General features: G+C 46.0%; 1 protein-coding gene across 1 annotated transcript in view; it reads right to left on the bottom strand.

The window, feature by feature from the left end:
* The window catches only part of Gcat (Glycine C-acetyltransferase), a 34052-nt gene extending 15160 nt beyond the window's left edge, over positions 1 to 18892 (bottom strand). The window contains exons 1-6 of the mRNA XM_089546375.1: positions 18469 to 18892; positions 10255 to 10457; positions 8289 to 8378; positions 5550 to 5769; positions 3333 to 3432; positions 1704 to 1790 (exon numbers count right to left, since the gene is read on the bottom strand). Coding sequence (XP_089402501.1) covers positions 1704 to 1790; positions 3333 to 3432; positions 5550 to 5769; positions 8289 to 8378; positions 10255 to 10457; positions 18469 to 18493 — 725 coding nt within the window. The 5' untranslated portion in view covers positions 18494 to 18892. The remainder of the gene's footprint in view (positions 1 to 1703; positions 1791 to 3332; positions 3433 to 5549; positions 5770 to 8288; positions 8379 to 10254; positions 10458 to 18468) is intronic.
* Between the last annotated feature and the right edge of the window lie 3588 nt (positions 18893 to 22480).

Here is a 22480-nt window from a genome sequence, read left to right on the forward strand (position 1 = left end):
TGTCCTCAGCAGCTTAAGAATATACCAGGGAGTTTACAAGCAGTAAAGTGCGAAAACATTTTGCACTTTACTGCTCGTAAACTTCATGCACAGCTTCGATACTATCACTACTTTTACAACCTTCTGATGTTCACAAAGCCTTCCAGAGACAACACACTCAACTCATGAGTTCTCTTCTTGAAAGAACAACACAACAGAGAAAGGATGAACTGAGTGTGAGCCAGTTAACTGCTGACTCAAGTCTTGAGATTTATTCTGAGAGAGAATATACAGCTACAGCCTTTGTCACAAGTTCTGGCCACGCTGTGTAGTTTGTTATATGCTCCAGCGTTCCAAAATCTCTTAAAAGCAAAATGAATTCTGGTCCTCCCCATTCCCAAGATTAGGGTTTCCATGGATGCTTCAACAGCCCCGCTACACTACAGAAGCAAACTCCACTGGGCTCCAACGAACTTTCCTTTTTTTTTTAAAGGGGGGGGGCCTCTCCTTTTCCCATTGAGCTCCAACAAACTTTTCTCTTTTTTTTTTTTTTGGGGGGGGGGGCCTCCTTTTCCTGCTATTTCTAAATTAAACTATCCAGGATGTTCCTGTTAAAATCAAACTTCATGCTCATGATTGTGCGATTTATAGATTTATAATGAAAGTCACAGCGCAATTGATCAATGTTCCTTAAATAAGGTTCTTCAAGTTATCACCCCTCGGTGTGAATCTCGGCAAAAGTCAATGAACTTTGAAAAAATCGTTTCTATGACAATCGCACGGAAAAGAAACCCTTTTAAATTTGTTTACACTCTTAATGATACAAATCTCTCTGAAGCGAACACTTATAGATACCTCAGACTATAAATCACCAGTGACCTCAGCTGGACTAAACACAAAGACTGTGCAACTACTACTGCAAACTTCAAGCTGTTTTTTCTGAAGCATGCTCTAAAATTTTCTATCCTTCAATTTGTCACCTTGCCTAAGAGTCAACTGTTCTTCCTACTTTCAATTATACATGCATTATCAGAGACCCCTGCACTAAGACTAACATTAATAAGTTAGACAAAGTACAGAGAAAGAGGGTAAGATTCATTTATAACAACTTTAAAAGAGCCGCCTCAGTTACTGGCTCATTAAGAAGAGCTAACTTGCTATCATTAAGTCAAAGCAATCGTCTCAGCTGACTTAAGTTCTCATTTCAAATATTAAAGGGCGCTATAAAACCAATCTTTCCAAAACAATCTCCTCCTCAACCAGATACGCTACTAAGCAAAGGCATCCTTGGCAGTATAGCGCTGGTGGACGTCTTATGTGTCTTCTCTTCTGTTCCTTGTCCGGCTTTGCGTTGACTTCTTCGCATCATGCAGCACCAACTAGCCTGGCAGAATGCACGCCTGCCTCTCATACAGATAGCTTGCACCAATGTCACAATGACCACCGTGTTCACGGGTCAAGGGTGCAGAGAAAACATGAACGCTCCTCTGATCCACTTGTCCCCAGGTGCACCACGAGAAGATGTGCGTGGCACAGGGGGGGGACTTTGTACTGAACAACAAACGACATAGCCACTGGGACACGAATTCTTGATCAATCAGTGTAAAGACTTAAATTCCTTCGCGAGAAAAATGGGGAGGTGGGTCAGGCTGATGGTGAGCGGTGGTGGTGGTGACAATGGCGGCGATAAAGCCCAAGAAAGCAGCGTCAGCTACAAAACCTACCTGCCGGTCTTGCCAAAAAAGCCCGTGGCATGGCACTCGTCCACAAACACCATGGCATTGTAGCGGTCGGCCAAGTCACAGATCTCCCTGCACAACACAAGCAAGGAGCGGGTGAAAAAAAGTTTCGCTTCTGAAAAATATGAGCCTCTGAGAGAAGGCTCTGCAGTAAACATGGATAATGATGTTCCATAAAGCAGAAAACCATTTTTGCAATGCCATGTGGGGTTGAATGTCCCAAAGCTGTACTGCTGCTATGAGCCCCCCCCTCTTCCCTCCCATTGCCCAATTCCATGAAAAATTGCGTAATGGAGCATTTTTCGTGGAATTGTGTTACCAGCCAGGGTTCTTCTTTTTTTGTTGCTGCTGCTCATATTTTCTTTTTGCAAAAACCAAGAGGCATGAATAAGAGAAAAGAGAATATGATTATCTATTTAAGAATTCTCTTCAAGGCAAGAATCTGGTTATGAAATTGCACTGATGCATTGGTGTGCTTGATACATGCAAGCAAGCAAGTGCTACATGGCAGCGACGTGCCCGTGCCCTTCAACAGAGAAATTCATGCAACTGACATCCTTTTAACTCAAAAGCATTATATCGCTCATCGGCAACAAAACCAGCCAACGTTAACAAGAGCAGCGGTCCAAAGACCCCCCAGTGACATCACCATGGTCTCGCATGACGTCAGCTAGAAGACCATATGTCAGTGACTTCTACAGCAAAGAAAAATAAAATTTCTTCCAAAGGTGTGGGGGGATGGAACCAAGGACCTTCAACTGCAAGGCGAGTAAGCTACCCGTGGGCCACAAAACAGTATTGCTTCTTGGCAAATAAAGGTGAACCTTGTACCTGCGTTGCCTTACAACTGTACATTAACGAGTAGGTGAGTCATTAAAAAGGAAGGAATCCTTAATGAAACTCACAACAGAACTCAAGATGAGACAATACTTTCAGATTCAAAGCATGTAAGAAGTCTTAAGGGGGGAAGCTGATCTCAGAAAGAAAAGTTTTGTTAATGAAGTCACAATATTGGAATCTCCAAGAAACATGTATTTTTGCGTGCTGATTCCAAATATGTAACCTTGCCCGATTGCTATGAGGTTGGCCATCCTTCTTACCCTCAAAAGAAATTGCGAAATCATTGTGAGCACTCTACAGGACCTGCTGGTGCAGAAGAGTCCTGTCTGATATCCTTTCCTCATGCCAGTGAGAGGCGAGCTCCCATGGATTGCCTAAACTTGGGATCGTAAAAGCGCTCGAAAGATGAACACACAGCACTTTTACCATCCTATAATGTACAAGAAACTACTCCAGTCACCACGTCACATACCCAAGATCATATCTGGACAGGGAAGAAGGAAACTTTCAGCCAAACTCCACACAGCTCTCAGTCACTGTCAGCCTCAGCCTTTGTCTCGGGACACATGGTAGCTGCTCTGATGTTGCGTCTTGCTTTCACAGTGGGAACCACTGCAGTCAGACCATGCATCTCCCCGACAGTGGCTGGACCTGATGTGATAGCACAAACTTTAGACCGTCGCATTTAATGAAATAGGCAGCCAGTGTGGTGAGACATGTCTTGCACGGGGGCTAGGTATGCAGCCAAAGGAGCAGAAAAGCAGCAGCACACACCTGAGTGGGGCCACGTTGCCGTCCATGCTGAACACTCCGTCGGTGACGATGAGTCTCTGGCGGCTCTTGCCAACGGCATCCTGCAGCTTCTCCTCCAGATCTGCACAAGAGGTGCGGGTACCTCTGCATTCCCCTCAGTGCCTGCTGACAAGCTCCTTCAGGCACTCGGTCAAAGTATCCTACTCGCTGTTTCACCAGGAGAGCTCCCGCCTCACCTCGTGATGGTGGTGTAGTGCGGTCTTCTCTCTCGTACATGACACCCATCCCGTGCTGCCCTTGTTAGCCCCAGAAAGAGAGCGCCGAGAAAGGCACTGTCTCCAATAAACAATGGAGCAGAACTAGCATGAAGCTGTCCTTTGAAGCAATGCACCACTTCAGTTCCACAAATGCCAAGCATCACTACTGAAACTTGTGGGAACCACGCAATGGGTGTCTCCTCTCTAGTTCAGCTTTCCCACACAGCCAATTTGCAAGGCAGTGAGTGCGCCCTCCATCTCATTCAGCTACATCGACTATCAAGTGAGGGTGCCAGTATCGATTAACATAAGGTGTGCAAAAAGGCAATGACAAAGGAGGACAACCAGCACTTTTTTGAAGGATGTGCTTTGTCTGTTCACTACCTCTCTCCCTGTCCACTAGCGTGCTTTATGGTAACTATGGGCTGCCAACTAGCCCAGACCCATAATCTAATGAGCACCAGTGTTGGTGTGGTGCAGCACCAATGCGATGGAGTCGCCTGTGTGACACCACTGCTGGGGCATTGGCTTCACTTTTTTTTTTTCTCCAACTTCTGAACCTGGTGCATTCCATTGCCTGACATGTCCCCACTCTTTGCTGATGGAGCATACCCTTGCAGCAATGTTCCCAGTGTCATCTTCAGCCATAGTGGCGGACCTATGTTTGAATAAGTCAGTATCATCATCATCAACCTGACTATGCCCAGTACAGGACAAAGGCCTCTCCCATGCCTCTCCGGAAAACCCTGTCCAGTGCCAGCTGCAGCCACTGTATCCCCTGCAAGCTTCCTAATCTCATCCGCCTACCTAACTTTCTGCCGCCCCATGCTACGCTTGCCTTCTCTTGGAATCCATTCCGTTACCCTTAAGGACCAGCGGTTATCCTGCCTTCGCATTACATGCCCTGCCCAGGCCAATTTCTTCCTCTTGATTTCGACTAGCATGTCAATAGCTCGCGTTTGTTCTTTCACTCACTCCGCCCGCTTCCGATCTCTTAGCGTTAGCACTACCATTTAGTGCAGCTAAAAAGTGAATTGAATATGGACCAAACAGTGAAAGAATCAAACCAAATATAAACAGAATATTTGTGTGCTTTTTCGCTACCTGAGAAAATGTTAATAAAAAACAAATATTCATGCAAAACAGTGAAGCACTGGTGACAGCACTATAAGTGATTGAATTAAAGCTGTAGCTGTCAAAAGACGCGATGCTGATGTCCATTATGGGGCACACAACACAGTCAGTATACAGTTTAACTTCGATGTAACAAACTTCAATGTAATGAAAGCCTCGATGTAACACAGTGCTTTTTTTTCATAACCTCGTGTCCATAAAATACCATGTATTTCTAGCTTCAATATAATCAAGTAAATATTGCTGCACTTTCAACGTAATGAAATTTCATTAATGGCTTGATACGAACCCAAAGAAAAATTCTATTACAGGCTCGAGCCAGATGGCAGAAGTCAGAAAGTAAGTTACGCCACATAGTTTCATTTTCAAAGCTTCATCGCCAGTCCTTGCCAGCTTGAGACGACAGCAGCTATCGGCTGAGAATATCAGTGAGCCAGCAAAGCAGCACACCCTTTGGTAAGACAATTGCCTTGTTGCTGTTTTTTTTTTGAATTTTTGAAGGCATCTTGCTGCTCCAGTGCCTATGCGCACTTCAGCATGGTACTTCCAAACTACCCGGTCACTCATTCCCTCCTTTTTCACTCCCTCCTCAATCCTAATCCTTACCCAAGGGGGGGGGGGTTCGGGTGTCCACCGAGATATGTCAGATAGCCACTGCATCATTTCCTTTCCTCAAAACCAATTATCAATAGGCAGTTTATTAGCTGGACCAGGCATGTCCATAAACGCCACACAACGTACTGTTAACTCCCTTCTGCATGTTTACAGCTGTCTACATGCTGATAGCTAACGGCGGGCGCTGAAGTTTATGGCCACGTGTTCTTTAGGCTCCCAGGCGCCCGCATACCTTTCATGTCCCGGTGCTTGTAGCGGTACTTTTGTGCCTTGCAGAGACGAATGCCGTCGATGATAGAGGCATGGTTCAGCTCATCCGACAGCACTGCATCCTCGGGGCTCAGCAGGACCTCAAAAATTCCTGCGTTGGCGTCAAAGCAGCTGGCGTACAGGATGGCATCCTCCCTGCCGTGGAAGCGCGCTATCTTCTGCTCCAGCTCCTTGTGGATGTCCTGCGTTCAGGTAAGGCTGAGTATTCGAGCACAAAAAGCACTGCAAATGAGGCATTCCTGAGCCTTCTCCATGGCTGCACTCATAACCTGCCAGTTACAAAACTAAACTTGACAATCCGGAGCTGTACCAGATGAGCTAGCCAACAGTAGGCAATGCAAGAGCAGGTTAATTTGAGAGAGCAGCAACTGAAAAGTTTGCTTTCAGAGATCCCAGCTGGTTCCTATGCAGACAGAGAGGTAATCCTTTTCAAAAACACCTGCCACATCGTAGATGCCCACAGCACTGAACATAAGCTGCAAGCCTTTTCTGCTTGTTCTGTAGCCACAGCCTCTCTAGACTGCATGTAGCATAGCTAGGACCAGTTGGAATTTTTTGCCTGCGAGTAGCGCTGACAGCAAGCACCCAAGGATGCACAGCCAGCCTGTCTCCACGTGCAAAAACTAATGAAAGAGCACCATCAGAATTGCCACTTTCAGTTCAAAATATCCAATATTTCACTGAATGCAAGCTCGATAAACTAGAGTGTGTGAATATTTGAGATTTCTTTTTAATGGCTAATCGAATATATCTTCTCATTCGATTCTCTGAACAGATCAAATCCGCAACTTTCCCCACCCCACTCGTAGCGCCGTTGCGCGAGCCACGCTGAAGGTGGCGGCGGCGGCTGCTGCCGCAGCCGCACTATCAGCGCGATTGCAAAGCGCTTCTCCACACTTATGACATCAAGTAATGCTGTTTTCTGTATGCATTTTCAAGGTCATTTCACCTACATTTATTTTTATTTTGGCTTCTGTTCTGCAGTGTCCTTTTGACTCTTGTCACGACAACTGCATGTAATGAAAAATGTCCGACTTTTCAATTTCTTTATAACCAGTTTCAACTGTATTCATGTGGGAACATTCGCAGTGCCAGAGTCATTCAATGGTATCGAAGGACTCGGGTAATGCTTATGCATGGCCTTCAAGACTGGGCGACATGGCTGGCCTCCAGAAGGCCTAGGAAACTGTGCCTTGATGTCCAGTCACCCAGGCCATGCCACATACGTATCTGTTGGCCCTCTTATCTACCAAGATGTGGCGCTGGTTAATTCGTTGTTGTCTTTAGTAGCAGAAGCTAATTTTCCTGTATGCATGCGACATGACAGTCAAAGAGTAAAATACTGACTTTGTGCTGGACAGGTATAGCACTACACTGCAGCACCCCTGCTAGCACTTTGCTCTCTGATATGAGTAATCATTTTGCACGAATATCCGCATAGACAGCAAATATCTGAATTTGGTTCAGTGCTTAGTTACACTATTAATGGTATCTTCTGCTGATGGCACTCAAGGAGTTTTCTGTGCACGCGTGCAGTGTCACACATTCCTCTGGCCGCCACTCGTGCAGTGCAGTGCGTTAGGCTGGGACGAGTGCGACACAAGTGTGCGGCACAGTGGCACTGTTGAGACCAACAGTGGAGCGCGGTGCAACCCCATCGTGCAGCGCGCGCAAGCAGACCCTGCGGGCAGATGATGCTGTTGGTGCCAAGAATTTTGTGCTACAGTGGCTGATAAGAAGCTTCAATGAAGAGGAAAAAGAGACAAAGAATTTCAAGTGGGCATATTTTAAAGAAATGTTGAATATGATAGCAGTGGCAATACATTTACTCGCACTGCAGTCATGCAGCCACTGGCCGACGAGCCATGTGTCTTGCCCTTAGAGAAAATTAAAGGTTTGTGTCAATATTTTTCCTCTTGCCAGTTCTACCTCACCTCATGTTTATGCGGCATGCGTGCACTAATAACATCGTATGTTTTGTCAATGCATGCACACATTAAGGGATATCAATAAAGTGACAATGTGATGAGCTGAGATCGGACTGAGCATCATCTACAGATATTTTCAGCAGTTACCCTACCTGAAGCTGTACAGCATATGCATCGAAACCTGCAAGCACCATGTACCACAATCACAGCATTTCAGGAGGATGCTTGTGGGCGTGCATTTCTCACTGTTTCTACAAACATCTGGTTCAACCATGGTCCCATGTGATGCAGCTGAAGAGCTTGCGACTAACTGTACAAACTGTTTACTGTGGTCATCGCCATCAGGTGCTCGTAAAGGTGGCCTCAGATTTTCAAGAGTCTCAGATGCCACAGTGAAAAGGAGGAAGAAAGAGTGATGACACACTGCTTGTGTTTCACACATTCGGCTGAGGTACCAAGGGACGTGCCATTCGTGTCATGTTTGATGTCACTTCCTGCGGACCGTCACGAAGGCAGTGCGTCTCAGCTGAAGACACCGTTAGTGTTTGATTCGGCTTCAAAGAAGCCCTAGTCACACACCCCTACAATGAAAGCTAATAATAGTGCTATATTTATGCATGGGATTCTTAAAAGGATGTTCTGACTGTTTGATATAAACAATAATTCGATATATCTGGGCTCGACTGTAGTCAAAAAACGTCAATTCAGCGGGGTGTGGCCAGAAGGAAAGGGACAGGAGGATGCCCACTGCCCCAAGAAGATGGTCCAGGCACCTGTGTTCCACAGATGAAGCGCACAGAGCTCAATCCTGCACCGTGGGTGTCCAGGGCCCGCTTGCCAGCCTCAATCACCTCTGGGTGGCTCTGCATGGAAACCACCACAGCATTGCATCACCACAGACTGAGGGCAGGGATACATGACGACACCCCAGTCATAGACGCAGAAACATGGAAGAGTCTACCACTTCATTCAGGTAAGTTCTTTGTTGATGCCACCCAGGAAAAGCAAGAAACTAACGCATGGAGTGCTTTTCAGGCAGTCACATGGTGGCTTCACCTTCGCTTTTATTTCGTTTTTTATGCTTCCGTGAATAAATAGATCTAGTCAGAGACAACATAGCTGCAAATTAGGCCCACGGAAATAAAAATGCGCGCTGACTCTTTGCTTTCACTGATCGCTATGTATCACTCCGCCGATGGCAGAGCGGCAAGCCACGAAGGAACTGGCTGAAAGGTTGGTCAACTCCTCCTACCATCGGCGGTGAGGTAAAAAAATGGTGGGAGCCGGGACGTTCAATCCGATTTAAATTAGGGAAATTGGCCGCACAGGACAATAATCCGAAGTTCCGAATAATCCATGCATGCACATTCGCTTAGCATGGACGAAACGAAGTTGTGTGAAGTTTACGAAACTGAGCGTGGGTATGTAAAACACTTGCGGGGCAGTACTACAATGTGCAATGGCTACACATCCGGCTTCAGGCTTCTTGGACTACCATGAAGTCATACCACAAAGCGCTCACAAGTGATGTAGTGTCACACAAGGGGCATACAGACCAACACTGATCTGTGACGTAAACAAGATGTAGTGGCACTGCTGTCGCCGGCTGGAACAACCAGGGAAAACTTAGGAGTAGGCTAACCGCCCATAGGAATGCATGGAAGCAAAAATTTTCAAAGCAGTTTTCTGATTTCACAGTGCACCTACGATGTCGTCCTTTCCTGAAGAACAACCAAGTTCATCCTAGAACAAATTCTGACAGTATGAAGCACCATTTCGAAGGCACTGTACATTTAAAACACTTAAGCATGTTTGAATTCATGCCGGCAGCAAAGAAGCACAAGCACAAAAAGAAGGAACATGCAAAAACACGGACGAACACTGTACTCACAACTGGTTTATTGGGAAAAATTTCGGGCATAAAAAAAGGCTCACGCGTCTGCGCACTACAGAGAGGATAAAAACCACAACAACCACGTGCCAAGGTAACATCAGAAAACATCTTATCATAATGCCATGAAAAGCACGAAATTTTTCCCAATCAACCAGTTGTGAGTGCAGCCTTTGTCGGTGTTTTTGCATGTTCCTTCTCTTTGTGTTCGTGCTGCTTCGCTGCTGGTATGAATCAAGAATGTTACCAACTTGCATAAAAACATGTTTTACTTACACAAGGGAATGACTCCTGCCTGTAGCTATGAAATGGGAGCAGGTCCCATAGAAACACATGCAAGCAAAACTTTCAGAAATATTTTTCTCATTTTACAGAGTACTCATGGAGGCAGCTGTTTGTTAACAGTTGGCGAATGCTTTAAAGAAGAGTACGACAAAGCATGCTATGTCATTTTGAAGCAGTCATTGTAAAACGTCACGATAAATGTGTTGTGAAACCAGGAATGTGTTCGAAAAATGCGAGTGCAGTGTAGAGTGAGCCAACATGGCAAAATCTTCCACTGTCAGTTGCCACTGAATGACTTCCATGGACATTCTTACAAGGAATGCAAAAGTGAGATTCCACTGTGCCATATTTGTGAATGACACATGAAAAAAGAAAATGGCATAAGTGGAGAGTGACAGCATAGAGTGGGGGGACAAAAAAAGGCAAGATGGCTAAGAGAAAGCCCTCTGTGATGCTATCAGTTGTACGGCAAGTGACAAAATTCACGAATGAAATTATGGGACTTCATTTTCAGAGGGTAGCACTATGGAGGTGCAGCGTTTGGATGGCGAAAGGGCACCCACCGAGAGTCCCAGGTAGTTGTTTGCACACAGGTTGAGCACAGGCCGTTCCCACCCGGCCACCCGCACAGAGGCCGCCTGCTGGGAGGTGAGCACCCGCTCGGTCTTGTAAGTGCCGGCCTCCCGAATGCCCTCCAGCTGCTCTTGCAGGAGCGCCCGCGTAGCCGCCCAGCCACTCGACAGACGCACACCATGCCTGGCCACCCCTGACCCCAGAAGAAGGAGCACAAGCAACAGCATGCTTTAGACAAAGAATTACGGGAGTACTTTACTAAAAGGCACTCAAGCTGGTGTGAGGCACACAGACGGATCAATGACGCAAAGAGAGGGTGACTGGCACCCCATGATTGGCTACCCCTGCTCTTAGAGAGAGAACACCTGCAACAGCTCCCCCCACCGCTGCACAACCTGCCTAGGACAGAGACATGCAAGCTGGTATGAAGCACACAGAAGGGCTAATGACGCAGCAAAAGGGGCCAGACTATGACTCATGTTTCCAGGTATGTGTTATGATTCCACAGGACATCATGCCACAAGGCTAAAAACTGCCAGGTAAAATACCCAATCCTGCATTTCATTACTTTTGTGTAAATGTGGTTCACACTTGAAACAGCAAAAGGAGGGCGATGGCAATTGCACACTCGCAAGAGCCATAAAATGATGTAGTCACAGCTACAGAAAATCAATTTCTTCCCATTAAACGCTGCATTTGCAATTTCCACCAGAAGTAGCACATGAAATACTGCTGCCATCGTGCTGTTCCACTTCTCAATGAAATGCTTGGCATTGTTCTCCTCTAGCAGTGCAGCACTACCTTCTGTGTCTTGTAAATTACAATAACCCATCTCAGCACAAATTTAAGGGAAGATCTTCCCATTTCTATCCTCATGCACACCAGCGAGTTGTTAGTTCCCTCACACAGCTCTCTCAAGTGACCTTGGTGGTAACAAAACAAGCAATATGTGAATGCAAAATTTTCGCATCATCTTTTAATACACATATAGACACCTTCGAGCTTGAAGCTTTACAGAATCATGCTGCAAGGTTCACTCACTCTGAGTACTCTTTCAATATCACTGGAACAGTATTAAAACTTCAGTCTGAACTTTTGAACCTTAGCATTCGTTGCCGCATAACTAGCCTTTGTTTGTTTCATAAGGTTTGCTCATAGTTCACTCAATCATCCCCCATACATAACACCAGCATCACACATATCCCACCACACTGTGCAGCCATTTCATGTTACTCGACCACTTACTAGAACCATTACAATTGCTGGGTCACTTTTTTCCTTTAACAACTATCGACTGGAATGGCCTCCCTCACACCACTGCTGCTATCACCTGCCCATTGATAATTGCGACAAACGTGCCTTCTCATGTTCAAAAACCTTCAGAGTGTAAAGTTCATTTGAGCTTTTCACTTAGATGAGCCATGTGTGTACTCTAGGATAAATATATTGGTGACTTTCACAAAATTGAGGGGTGCCTCAATTTATCCAATATGAAGGTGTCATGGACACCTTCACATTGTTTTAATATCTGATGATGAGCTCACACTTGTTTGCCAATGGAAGCAGTCTCGTGTGAGTCAGACAATCTCACTTCTTGCTGGTGTACAGGAATAAATGTGAAGCAACGAAGAAACTGCTATCTGGCATTTGAAAGCTGCTGCCAAGAAGGTGGCATAATAGATGGTCAGCATGTGCTTTGGAGTGAATTTAGGTCAATGATATCGACGGTGATGTCTTTTGTACAGTGGGTGGTTGTGAGAACTCTGGACCTAGTTTGTCTGAAATGAAAATATGAGTCATTCAAAATAAAAAAACTGTCAAAATCGGGAGATCAGGAAAGCAAGATCGAGCGATTGTCAATTTGCCATGCTGATTCGCACAGAACAAACTAGAAAAGTTTACCAATCTCCGCCACTTGGGTTTGAACTGATAGAACTGCACCCTTTTGCATTTTTTCGTTCTCTTAGATTTTATTAACCATGTACAACAGTAAATGAGTAGAGATTTCTAACTGTATGCACAGGTGGAAAGTGAGACCAATGAGATCGCCTTTTTCCTTGCGCTGACCCCTTGGGGCAATTTGTGCGCTCACTTTGTTCGCAGGAAATTAAAGACGTGTAATGAATGTAAGGCCGCTATGATAAAATTCCATTCTTATAAACTGCCCATCTGGATGGTGGGTTCTAGCAATATCGAGTGCATTAGGCAATTGGAAGTGCAAAAAAACGGCTGAGGCTTAACTTGGTTAAGCCTGGAGAATGCGAAGCATCATCGTGTCGCGTAATTTGGAGGCGCGCAACCACAGCGACGGCGCGAGGTGGGCCCCCGTTTCTCCACTGTCGTGACGTCATCGTGTCGCGTGGTGTGACGTCATGTATCACGTGCTTTGGAGACGCACAACCACAGCGACGGCGCGAGGTGGGCCCCCGTTTCTCCACTGTCCCACTGTCGTGACGTCATCGCGTCACGTGGTGTGACGTCATGTATTATGTGATTTGGAGGCGCACAACCACAGCGACGGCGCGAGATGGGCCCCCGTTTCTCCACTGTCATGACGTCATCGCGTCACGTGGTGTGACGTCATGTATCACGTGATTTGGAGGCGCACAATCACAGCGACGGCGCGAGGTGGGCCCCCGTTTCTCTACTGTCGTGACGTCATCGTGTCACGTGGTGTGGCATCATCATGTCATGTGATTTGGAGGCGCACAACCACAGCGACGGCGCGAGGTGGGCCCCCGTTTCTCCACTGTCATGACGTCATCGTGTCACGTGGTGTGACGTCATGTATCACGTGATTTGGAGGCGCATAACCATGGTGAAGGGCTGAAGTGATAGCTAAAGTAGTATGCTTCGCATAAAAGTAATCAGAATGATATGGAATTCGGGTGGTACCATTACACCAACCCCTCCCCCTTCCTGGATGCCATAGCGGCTCCAGCAGTTATGGATACAGTTGTGCACAAAACTCTTGGCACTTTAAATGCGCCCATTAGTCATGTATGCTTGATGATGCTTTCTAATGTACAGTGCCTCGTCTTTACATAAGCTCTTCTAGTGCAGGAAAATCATGTTTCTAGAAATGTGGGCTGGGTGCTGGATAAGAACTGTGCTGTCATAGTCCTGCCAGTGTTTCACTGCAGCGTGGAAACCTCTTGTTTGCATGCTTCTTTTCTATTGCCGAGATCAGAAAAATCACAAATTCATACTTAGCAGCTCTTCTCTCTACTTAGCTTTTGCAGACGTTCATTTCGTCTGGTTTCATTGCCTTGATGACTCTTTTCGAGGTATTACATAAGGGGTGGGATTACATATCACAGGTGTTAGGGTTAAGAGCGCAACCTTTGGGATATAATGTATTTAGGTACAGCATATCCTGATTCTTTAACTGTTTTGCCACATGGAAGAACAGGTTAAACAGTATTCTTAATTTCAAAAAACCTAATATTCTCTCAACACAGTTTCCACCAATGCTCCTGCCTCCTCTTGCCAATTTGCGATGTTGCTCAACTTTTGTTTCCCATTTCCTCTACACGCCAGGCCAACAGGAAGTTGGGGTTCCCTATCCTTGAGGTCTTGCCAAATAATTTTGGGCAACACTGAAATAGGCTGAACTGTTTCCAGTTTCTTTCTACCTTGTCCTGCTATGGGTGCTCCTCCCAACAGGTTTTTTTCTCTTAGGCAACCCGCCTGGGCTCCAAAGAGCAATGCACTGCCATGCGCACTGTTTCAGATTTTTTCCTTGCCCGCCCACTACACTGCTGGTAACTGCTATGTCCTCATTTTATTCACCAACTCAGTGGCCTCGGTGTCCGTTACCTTCTTTCTGATATTCCTAGTACTTTCACTTTGACCTTTGCGTATCATATACTTCACGCCACTCGGATGCCTTACAATCCTCATCCTTGTCCGCCTTCTCTACTGTGTGCCCATGCTTTTCAGGTATTGACCATAGTCCGCAGTGACCAATTTCGGCTGAAATGAAGTTACTTAGGCTGTGTGCAAGCATTACAGAATCGGCACCAGTCTTCCCGTGCCACTCCTCCGGCTCCCTCTGACCCACCGTCATGCACTGTTGAACCCTCAGAAGATTCCTTTTTGTAAACTTGGTACACCATGACACACCAGCCTTGAGTTCCTGGATACCTTTGTCAAAAGCCATAGTACAAGCAACAAGCCTTATTTTTCACAGTCTATACCACCACATTCCCCACTTCCCATGACTACTTTGTCCTGGCGTTATTCATCAAGGTTTTGTGCATGCGCTCACAAATGCAAGCATTGAAAGCCAGCCACCATGAGCAGCACTCACTTGCATACTGAAGCTGATTTTGCTCACCAATTTAGCGCAATAAAATGTCATAGACGCAGTGCGGCCATTTGCTTTGACAACTCGTTATGCTTCTTCAGCTCTGACAAACTATCTGGTTTGGTTTGGTTTATGGGGTTTAACGGCCCAAAGCGACTCAGGCTATGAGAGACGCCGTAGTGAAGGGCTCCGGAAATTTCGACCACCTGGGGTTCTTTAACGTGCACTATCTAAAAAATTAATTCATGTATAGTCTGCACACACAGATAGTCCACACCAAGCGAAATTTCGGCTTTTAAACATGTATACTCTCCTAACTATAGTCCGGAAAATATGATGATGATGAGTTTTAAAGGAGTATAGACATCTAATTTTGGTGGCATGTCTTCTTCTCTACAATGATGCGGAAGACACTACTATGCATGAATCACCACCTGGTATTCACCTACAACTCCTGAATAATTTATAATCGTATTTTTCTGTCATGATGTTTCGGTTTCAACAGCCGAATGATGGCTGTGACGTCAAAGAGTGGTTTAATGTCACATGAGGCATGGAAAAACATCGACATAATCGCTGTTTCATCGTTTTAATTCACTACAGTGCTGAAGGCAGCCTTCCTCAAGAGCCATAATGACAACGAATGTGGAAGCAGCGATTATATTGCAGTTTGTTTTATGCCTCACGTGACCTATAACCACACTTTGGCATCACAGTACTCATTCAGCTGTTGAAACCGAAGCCAAAAACAACACAAGGAAATTCGATTATATATTACTTAGCGCTCGCAAGGGAATACCAGGTGGCAATCCATGTATACTAATGCCTTATGCATCACTACAAACAAGAAAACACACACCAAAAAGTTAGGTGTCTATACTCCTTTGATGGCACAAAGACTGCTTTGGACGAAGAGCGCCATGGCACAAAGTATTTTTCGTTTTGGGAAGATGGGGTCAAAGACCCATTTTCCAAGCATTTCACCCCAGTGAAGCTCAGCACCAGGCCAGGGGAAAGCCTGTACCTGTCCTATCACCAGTCGGTGCCCGGTAGCTCTGGGGATCGAACCCCGCACCTACTACATACAAGGCAGATGCCCATACCACTAGGCTACTACTGTGGTACGTATATGTTCTATCGACATCAAATGAAACACAAACAAGACAATCGCAATGCGAACAGCAAAACAAGATTTTAGTTCAGAGAGAGTGAATACTAGCCCATTTGACTTTAACTTCGACAGCGGGAGGACCACTCTTATTGATGTATTAATGGAACCTCTCTGTATCGTTACTCTACAGGCCAATATTTGTTTTTTTTGTATCCATTCTTCAAGGTACAATGTTACAGTGGGCTAATATACAAGCATATCATGACCTCACAACTGTCACAGCATACATAACAGCGCAACTTTTTCTTTAAAAACAAAGTTTCACTTTGTGTATGAGTGCGTATTATTTCTTGGATATCATTACCATTAATATGCACAAACCTGAAGTCACTTCGTCCTATCAGGGTATTTGTCCACAATACAGAGGCACTAAGGGGCCTAGACAAGAGACCTCGTTTGCACATGTTGCAGTCAGGCTTCCATACCGAGTGCCTCCTCTCATCACACAGGCAACTTGCCAGAAGCAACCCCTGCCTAGCGAATATATCACCTCTCACAGGCTATTTCCCCCACGTGCAAGTGAAAAAATCCACAAGTAGCTTAACATATATTAGCAACTTTGGCAACCCCTTTCAACCTTAATCCCAGCACTCACAACCTGCTTTCTCACTCTCTAAAGATGAAAGCTGTGCACAACAAAAGTACAGCACAAATCGCAGCACAAATCATTCTTCAACAGAACTCTGTAAACAAGCTCAACTAGTGATGCTAGAAGCCAGAACCAGGTATGAAAATTGAAAACCCTTTACCTCATTATTAACAACTCTATCCAAATAGATCAGATTCCTTAAAATCAAAACCAATGAAACATCAAGGCATCGCCATATTAAGTTCTTCCCATTACATACCATATGAAATGATTGTCTTAAGTTCAGTTACTTTCCCAAAGCTGCACTGATTGTAACTCTCTTTCAGACTCTGCTGTTTTGTCTACATCATTAACTGTATACCTGCAGCATTTAGATAAGTTTGTGTATGGCACTAACCCAGAGAGGTAGGGCTATTTTTGAAGCAAGCTATTGTCCCAGTTTTTGAAGTGATGCATTTTGTTTGTTTCATGTGTGTGTTTAGAGGCTATTTTCTATTAGCTGTTGTATACCTATGTTTATCAACATTCCTCTCTGTCTGCACTACCAAATTTACTGTTGATCTTTGACTGTTTCCTTTTCCACTCCTGTTAGAGCCCCTTTTGGGGCCGACAGTATTAATGAATGAAATGAATAAATGAATGAATAAATGCCCACAGGAGAAATCTATTCAGTAATGAAGGAATGGTTGGCACGCAGACATCAAACAGAGGGAAAGGAAAGTATGTCTAGTCAAGGCAAGCAGCAGCAGAAGCAAATGCAAGCCAACTGCCACACTGAAGTCTGCATGCTTCCTCTTACTGCTGGCAGTAGCAGCAGCCTCGTGGGATTTCAAGAGACATGAGTAATCAGTAGTGTTACAACCTGCAGTCACTGGAGAAATGATGGCATGCATCCTGGTTCACATCCGCAGTGCGTAGCACAAGCCTGGAGAGCAACAACCCACTCATGGACTCAACTGGAACCTTTATGGCCAGCTTTTCTCAACAGGACGGAGGCAGCACCCGTCATGCAGCCAGGAGCACTGAAGCCTTCCTCCCTTTTGCAAAGTGCACAGACCTGACGGTGCCGCAACTTCCTTCACGCAAGCTCTGGAATAGCCGTCCACTATCCCAACCCCCTCATGGTGGTGTCGGGTTCCTGCTGTGCAGGCACTAAGATAACAGACACCCTTCCCTCCGACGTTGAACCGTGAAATGATGAGGAGTGGTTCAGGTTTCTGTGCTGGCAGGGCTGCTGACACCTTCAGGACAGCTTGTGTGGTGTAAGGGCAGCTGAAGAATGCATCTTGCACTTCCTATCAGCACCTTCAGTGACGGCTACAGCTCAACTCAGGAAGCAGTTAAGCCCTTATGGCCACTGCAGTGTTGCTACATGGGTGCACATAACTAGTTTGGCATCAGTTTCAGTTAGTAATGGGCTGCATTGCGCCAAGGATGGCTGCTGCATCTACTCACCATAATTAACCCTTCATGATAACCCACCTCGCACCATCCAAAGCAAGGAATATGAAATGAATGCAGAAAATTATTTTCAAGATTGATGCCTGTGCATTCTGCAGTAGCTCTCGGATGAATGCGAGTTGTTGTTTGCTTATACTGCTTTGCAATTAAGCATGAGCAATCAGGCCTTGTGCTGATATCTTCAAATAACAACCTTTAACCACATGATCCTGTAGTTTTGGGCCAATACAGACAGAAATTGCATATCATATTGGAGGCTAGAAAATTTTGTTATCACTGCACGGTATTCCTAGCAAAAATATCATTTTCCTCCCGCTGGAAAACAAAGCCCAATCGACGGGGTTACGGAATCACTAATTCAGTTCAGCTGACTTAATTCAGTGGTCATGCCACGCATGTGCTCTGCAGATGTTCATTTAGCGCGCTACTACTGACACAGCGCGCACTGACGATTGCTCTTAAGCACTTAGCATAATTTTAGCGCGCGTACTACGTAATGGATAAAATTGGCTGCCAAAAGCAAAAAGCACACTGTTCTACACACCTGCGCTGCCGTACCAAAGCGATGGTACGCCGCTTTGCGAGTAAATTTCAGGAGTGCGCACATAAGTCCACGGGAAGCACGCTGCCGACCCAGCGCGCGGGGACGCGATAAGCCAGAGATACGCACGCACCTCGTCGGACGGCCGCAGACAGCATGTCTCCGCCGGGCTATCTAATCTCGTATACGGCGGCAACTTCGAATCGTGCCGGCAGAGAGAGTTGATGGCGGTTGATGAACTGGCCAGACGGACGTAGTACTACCAACGACCGCACCGCTTCTTCCGTCGGGGACAACCTGTTGCAGCTGTTGCACCGGCGCAAGCCGCTCCCGTCGACGTCACGAAGTGACGAAGACGGCTCGCAGGACGATGCCGGTACACAACTCGGCCACCCGCAAACAGGTTGCGCAAGCCAACGACAGATATTTGCACAGTTTTCCGATCAACTCTCGGCAGGTGTGCCAGACAGCGCTGCGCTTAGCGAGCCACTTAATTGGCAGCTGAGGACGCAGAATACAAATATCTCCGGGTGAGCGTAAACGAAGGACGGGGAAAAGGGCGAGGAGTTCCCGCCTTGCAGTTTCCGCGATAATGAGGCATAGTGGATATGAAGCAAGGTCTGACGTACTGGGAGGGGTACTTGCATACGTATTTCGAAGGGAATAACGGTGCCGAAACATGCCTTTCGGAATGCGGTTTTGTGCCGCAGACTCATTCACATGACCTTTCTACAGTTTACTCAATTCTTTTTTGCTGAATTCATCCAGTTTCTGCGTTTTCTACCTGACGTAGCTTGAAGCTCTTTATTTTTCCGTTCTTTTTTCTGCTTCTTAGTTTTGCAGTGCGATTCTTCCAACAGCTCCGATTTATTTGCATGGAGGAAGTTTTCCTCCATGTGTATTTGTAACACCCGACTGAGCTTCTATAGCCGCGTAATGAGACAGGAGGTCTTATCTTAGAACAAGCAAAAAACGAATGTAAGATTGGTGGCTCAAAAGCAGGGCGATGACGTAAGGTTAGCTTCAGCTAGATTAAATATTCAAAGAAAATGCGATATATCGTTAAGCCTGACGAAAAAAGAAAGCCGAGCATAGTGGGAACTGCCACCGTGCGCTTATTTCAAAGGGGATGGTCAAGAATTCCATCTGTCCACCGATCTGTTCGTGAAGCGTCTGAAGAGGACGGAGATAAAAGAACAAAAACACATAAAGCAAAATTCCCGGAGGAGGCTGAAGAAGCTGCCATAGCTTTTGCCATCACCTCCACCACTGAAATATATCGTCAGCGATCGACTCTAAAGCCACGTACAATTCGAAATTTTGCCAAAAGAAGCCCACTCCGCATGCAGTGATCAGAATTTTGCAAAATCAGGGGGCACTTTGGCTCTCTAAAGTGCTGCAAGGCGAAAGCGTTTCCTGGCGCACTGTTTGTTTTTATTTATTTTTCATATTTTTTATTTTTGCTCCTTTTATTGTTTTTATTTTCATATTCTATTTTTGTTTTCATTTTTGCTTATTTTCTTATTTTTATTTTCCTTTTCTTGACTTTATTACTTTTATTTTATTTATGAAACCTAGCTATGCGTTCACTAGATGCGCCTTTATTCATGCTGGAATCAGGTCTGGAACCTTGAGCCTTCGTGGCGGAGTGGTAACGTCCAATCTTGAAATGCCAAAGGCCCTAGTTCGATTCCCACCCTCGGCGCAGTTTCTTTTTAAGCAGTGACGCCGAAAGGCGGACAAATCTGCCGACGCGTCGCTACTAACGACAGTAGGCATTAAAGGCTTTCGCCTTAAAAAATCTCCAATAGCCGCCAGGTCACATACCGAATGTTGCGCAAATCAGAGAAAATCGAAAAAAAATTCTCTCGGCTTAACCGCGCGTTTGTTCGGGCTCAAATTTCGCACAGAGGTTGCATTTAGTGGTCAGTTTTGTTTTATACTACATTTAGGTGGGGTACTTGCCTGATTCGGGCAGAATTATTTGGAAATCCCCATCGTCTGTGGCGACGGAGAACCAAAATCAAAAGACTTCGCAGCAATCATGGCAGCAATGGTACGCGTAGCGCCATCTCGCAGCCATCGGAGAAACGAGCTCTCCACCGGGGAGGGCGGTGGTTTGTTTGGTGAGAAGCGTTTGCGGGACGGCAGGCTGGAAATGCTGATTGGTCGATGGGATGCGCTTCTCCGTGACGTTTTTTGACTTCGCCCTCGTTCTCAACCGGACGTGGCGTCAGCGCGCCTTTCTCGACCTCTCCCTAGAGCGCCTGGGGAATCGCTAGGTGCACCCGCCGCGCCGCGCGTGCGTGGTGAGCGGGCATGCCGCATTCGTTTCGTGATCCTCGGCGCGCTCGTTTCGAGGCGTGCGTGGTGCGCTCGGCGGCGACAGCCAGCTGAAATTTCTGTGCAGTTTTTGCTTGCGGCTTTCGCCGTTTCCCCAGGAGCACGTGGCTATTGTCGTGCTCGTATTTAAAGTTTTTGCCGCGGCACTACAAGGATCCGCATCAGGCGCGCTTTGAGGACCGCCGTTTGACAGCTACGCTGACGCGCTTGTCGGGGGTGCGCATTCTCAACCCTGAGGTAAGGACTGAACTACATTGTCGCAAGTTTTCTCGTGCATTGAGGACTCACCAAATTGCGGTGCTTGTAACGAAACTTTTTTTTTTTTTTTTTTGCAGCGTCGTTCCCTGGATATGCTTCTCGGAAGCCGATGTCATTGTTCGCCGTGGACGCTGGGCCTACTGCTCGCCGCCACGCCGCTGTAGGTTGACGTTGAAGAGCTGCTCCAAACGGCCCTTTTCAGGGCCGCTTCATTGCTTCCTGGAAGATTGCGGGCATCAATCTCGCGGCCGTGTTCCCTCTCTGTCGAAATCGGCGCCAGACATCAGAACCCGCGCTAGGCCTCGTTGCAGGGTTAAACGAGTGCAGTGTGGCTTTAGAGAAGTTATGACTTGCGCTTAGTCTATCTATATCATTCATTCAGTGCAGTGTGCCTTTGCTTCTTTAGCGACTTCTCACGCCTTGTCGAAATCGGATTTAAAGCTCACGCCAACCGAGTGCAGCGCCTAGCTTTGTTTTTGTGTTCTAACCTGTAAGCAGTGCACCTTTCTTCGCTCCTTACTTTTGTTCTTTTCAGTCGTTTCCTGAATCCGTCGAAAGAGCCAGGCTTGCCGGATGGTTGTTCGCCGTGAATGGAACCACGAGGCGATCGCATCTGCATACACAGCACGACTTTGTTCCCTCGTGTTTTTTTTTTTTTACCAAGGATTGCTTCGACAGCTCGTGCAAAACGAGGACTGCGCACGCCGTGTCGTCGCTGCTTAGTGAAGAGGCACAAAACGGATGTCGTCCTTACTAAAGGCCCTTCTCGGGGCCACCTCAGTGTTTCCTGGCAGACCACGCGCTTTCCGCCCTGTGCACATGTTCCCCTCATTTCCAATCATTTGTAAGTTGCATATCAATGAATTAATAAATCAGTCAATGCACTTTATTTACCAGAAAAATCTGGCTGGTCACCCTGGGCTAAAAGCTGTGCACACAGCTTGACAAGGCCCAGGGGACCATTAGATGACAGTTTTGAACGTAGGAAAAACAAGTTGGTACTTTAAAAGAACATGGAAAGTACACCAAACAATATAAGAGATAAACATTACAATCGCGCATTACAGTAAAGAAAAAGAAAACACTTTGACAGCAGACATACAGTATCAATTTACACTATAATACATACAAAAATCACGACATTCAGCATTATGGCACGAAATATAAGAACAGCACATAAAGCAAAAAAGAGAATGCAAGTTACAATAGTACAGATAGATTAGCTGTTTACATTTGCATATGCATAAAATTAGTCCTCGTCTCCTTGGGCCTCCTTCAAATCCTGCAGAAGGCTTGAATTTGCAACTGCTAATATCAAAGACGATTTAGAAGAACTTCAGTTTGGGATACACGGTGCATAGTACTTGAGAAAACAAACAATAGCGCCTACAATGACACACACAGAAGAATAACTATGCAGCACAAGCGCTATCCTGCGCTCTACAGTATGGAACTGTGACTGAAAAATGAACCTTCACGTCAGTGAAATATGAGCCTTTAGGCTGTCTACAAATTGTTATTACAGAAAGAAAGAAATATTAGTG

The sequence above is a fragment of the Amblyomma mixtum genome, chromosome 5 (assembly GCF_055824585.1).
Source record: "Amblyomma mixtum isolate Tamu chromosome 5, ASM5582458v1, whole genome shotgun sequence".
NCBI lineage: Eukaryota > Metazoa > Arthropoda > Arachnida > Ixodida > Ixodidae > Amblyomma > Amblyomma mixtum.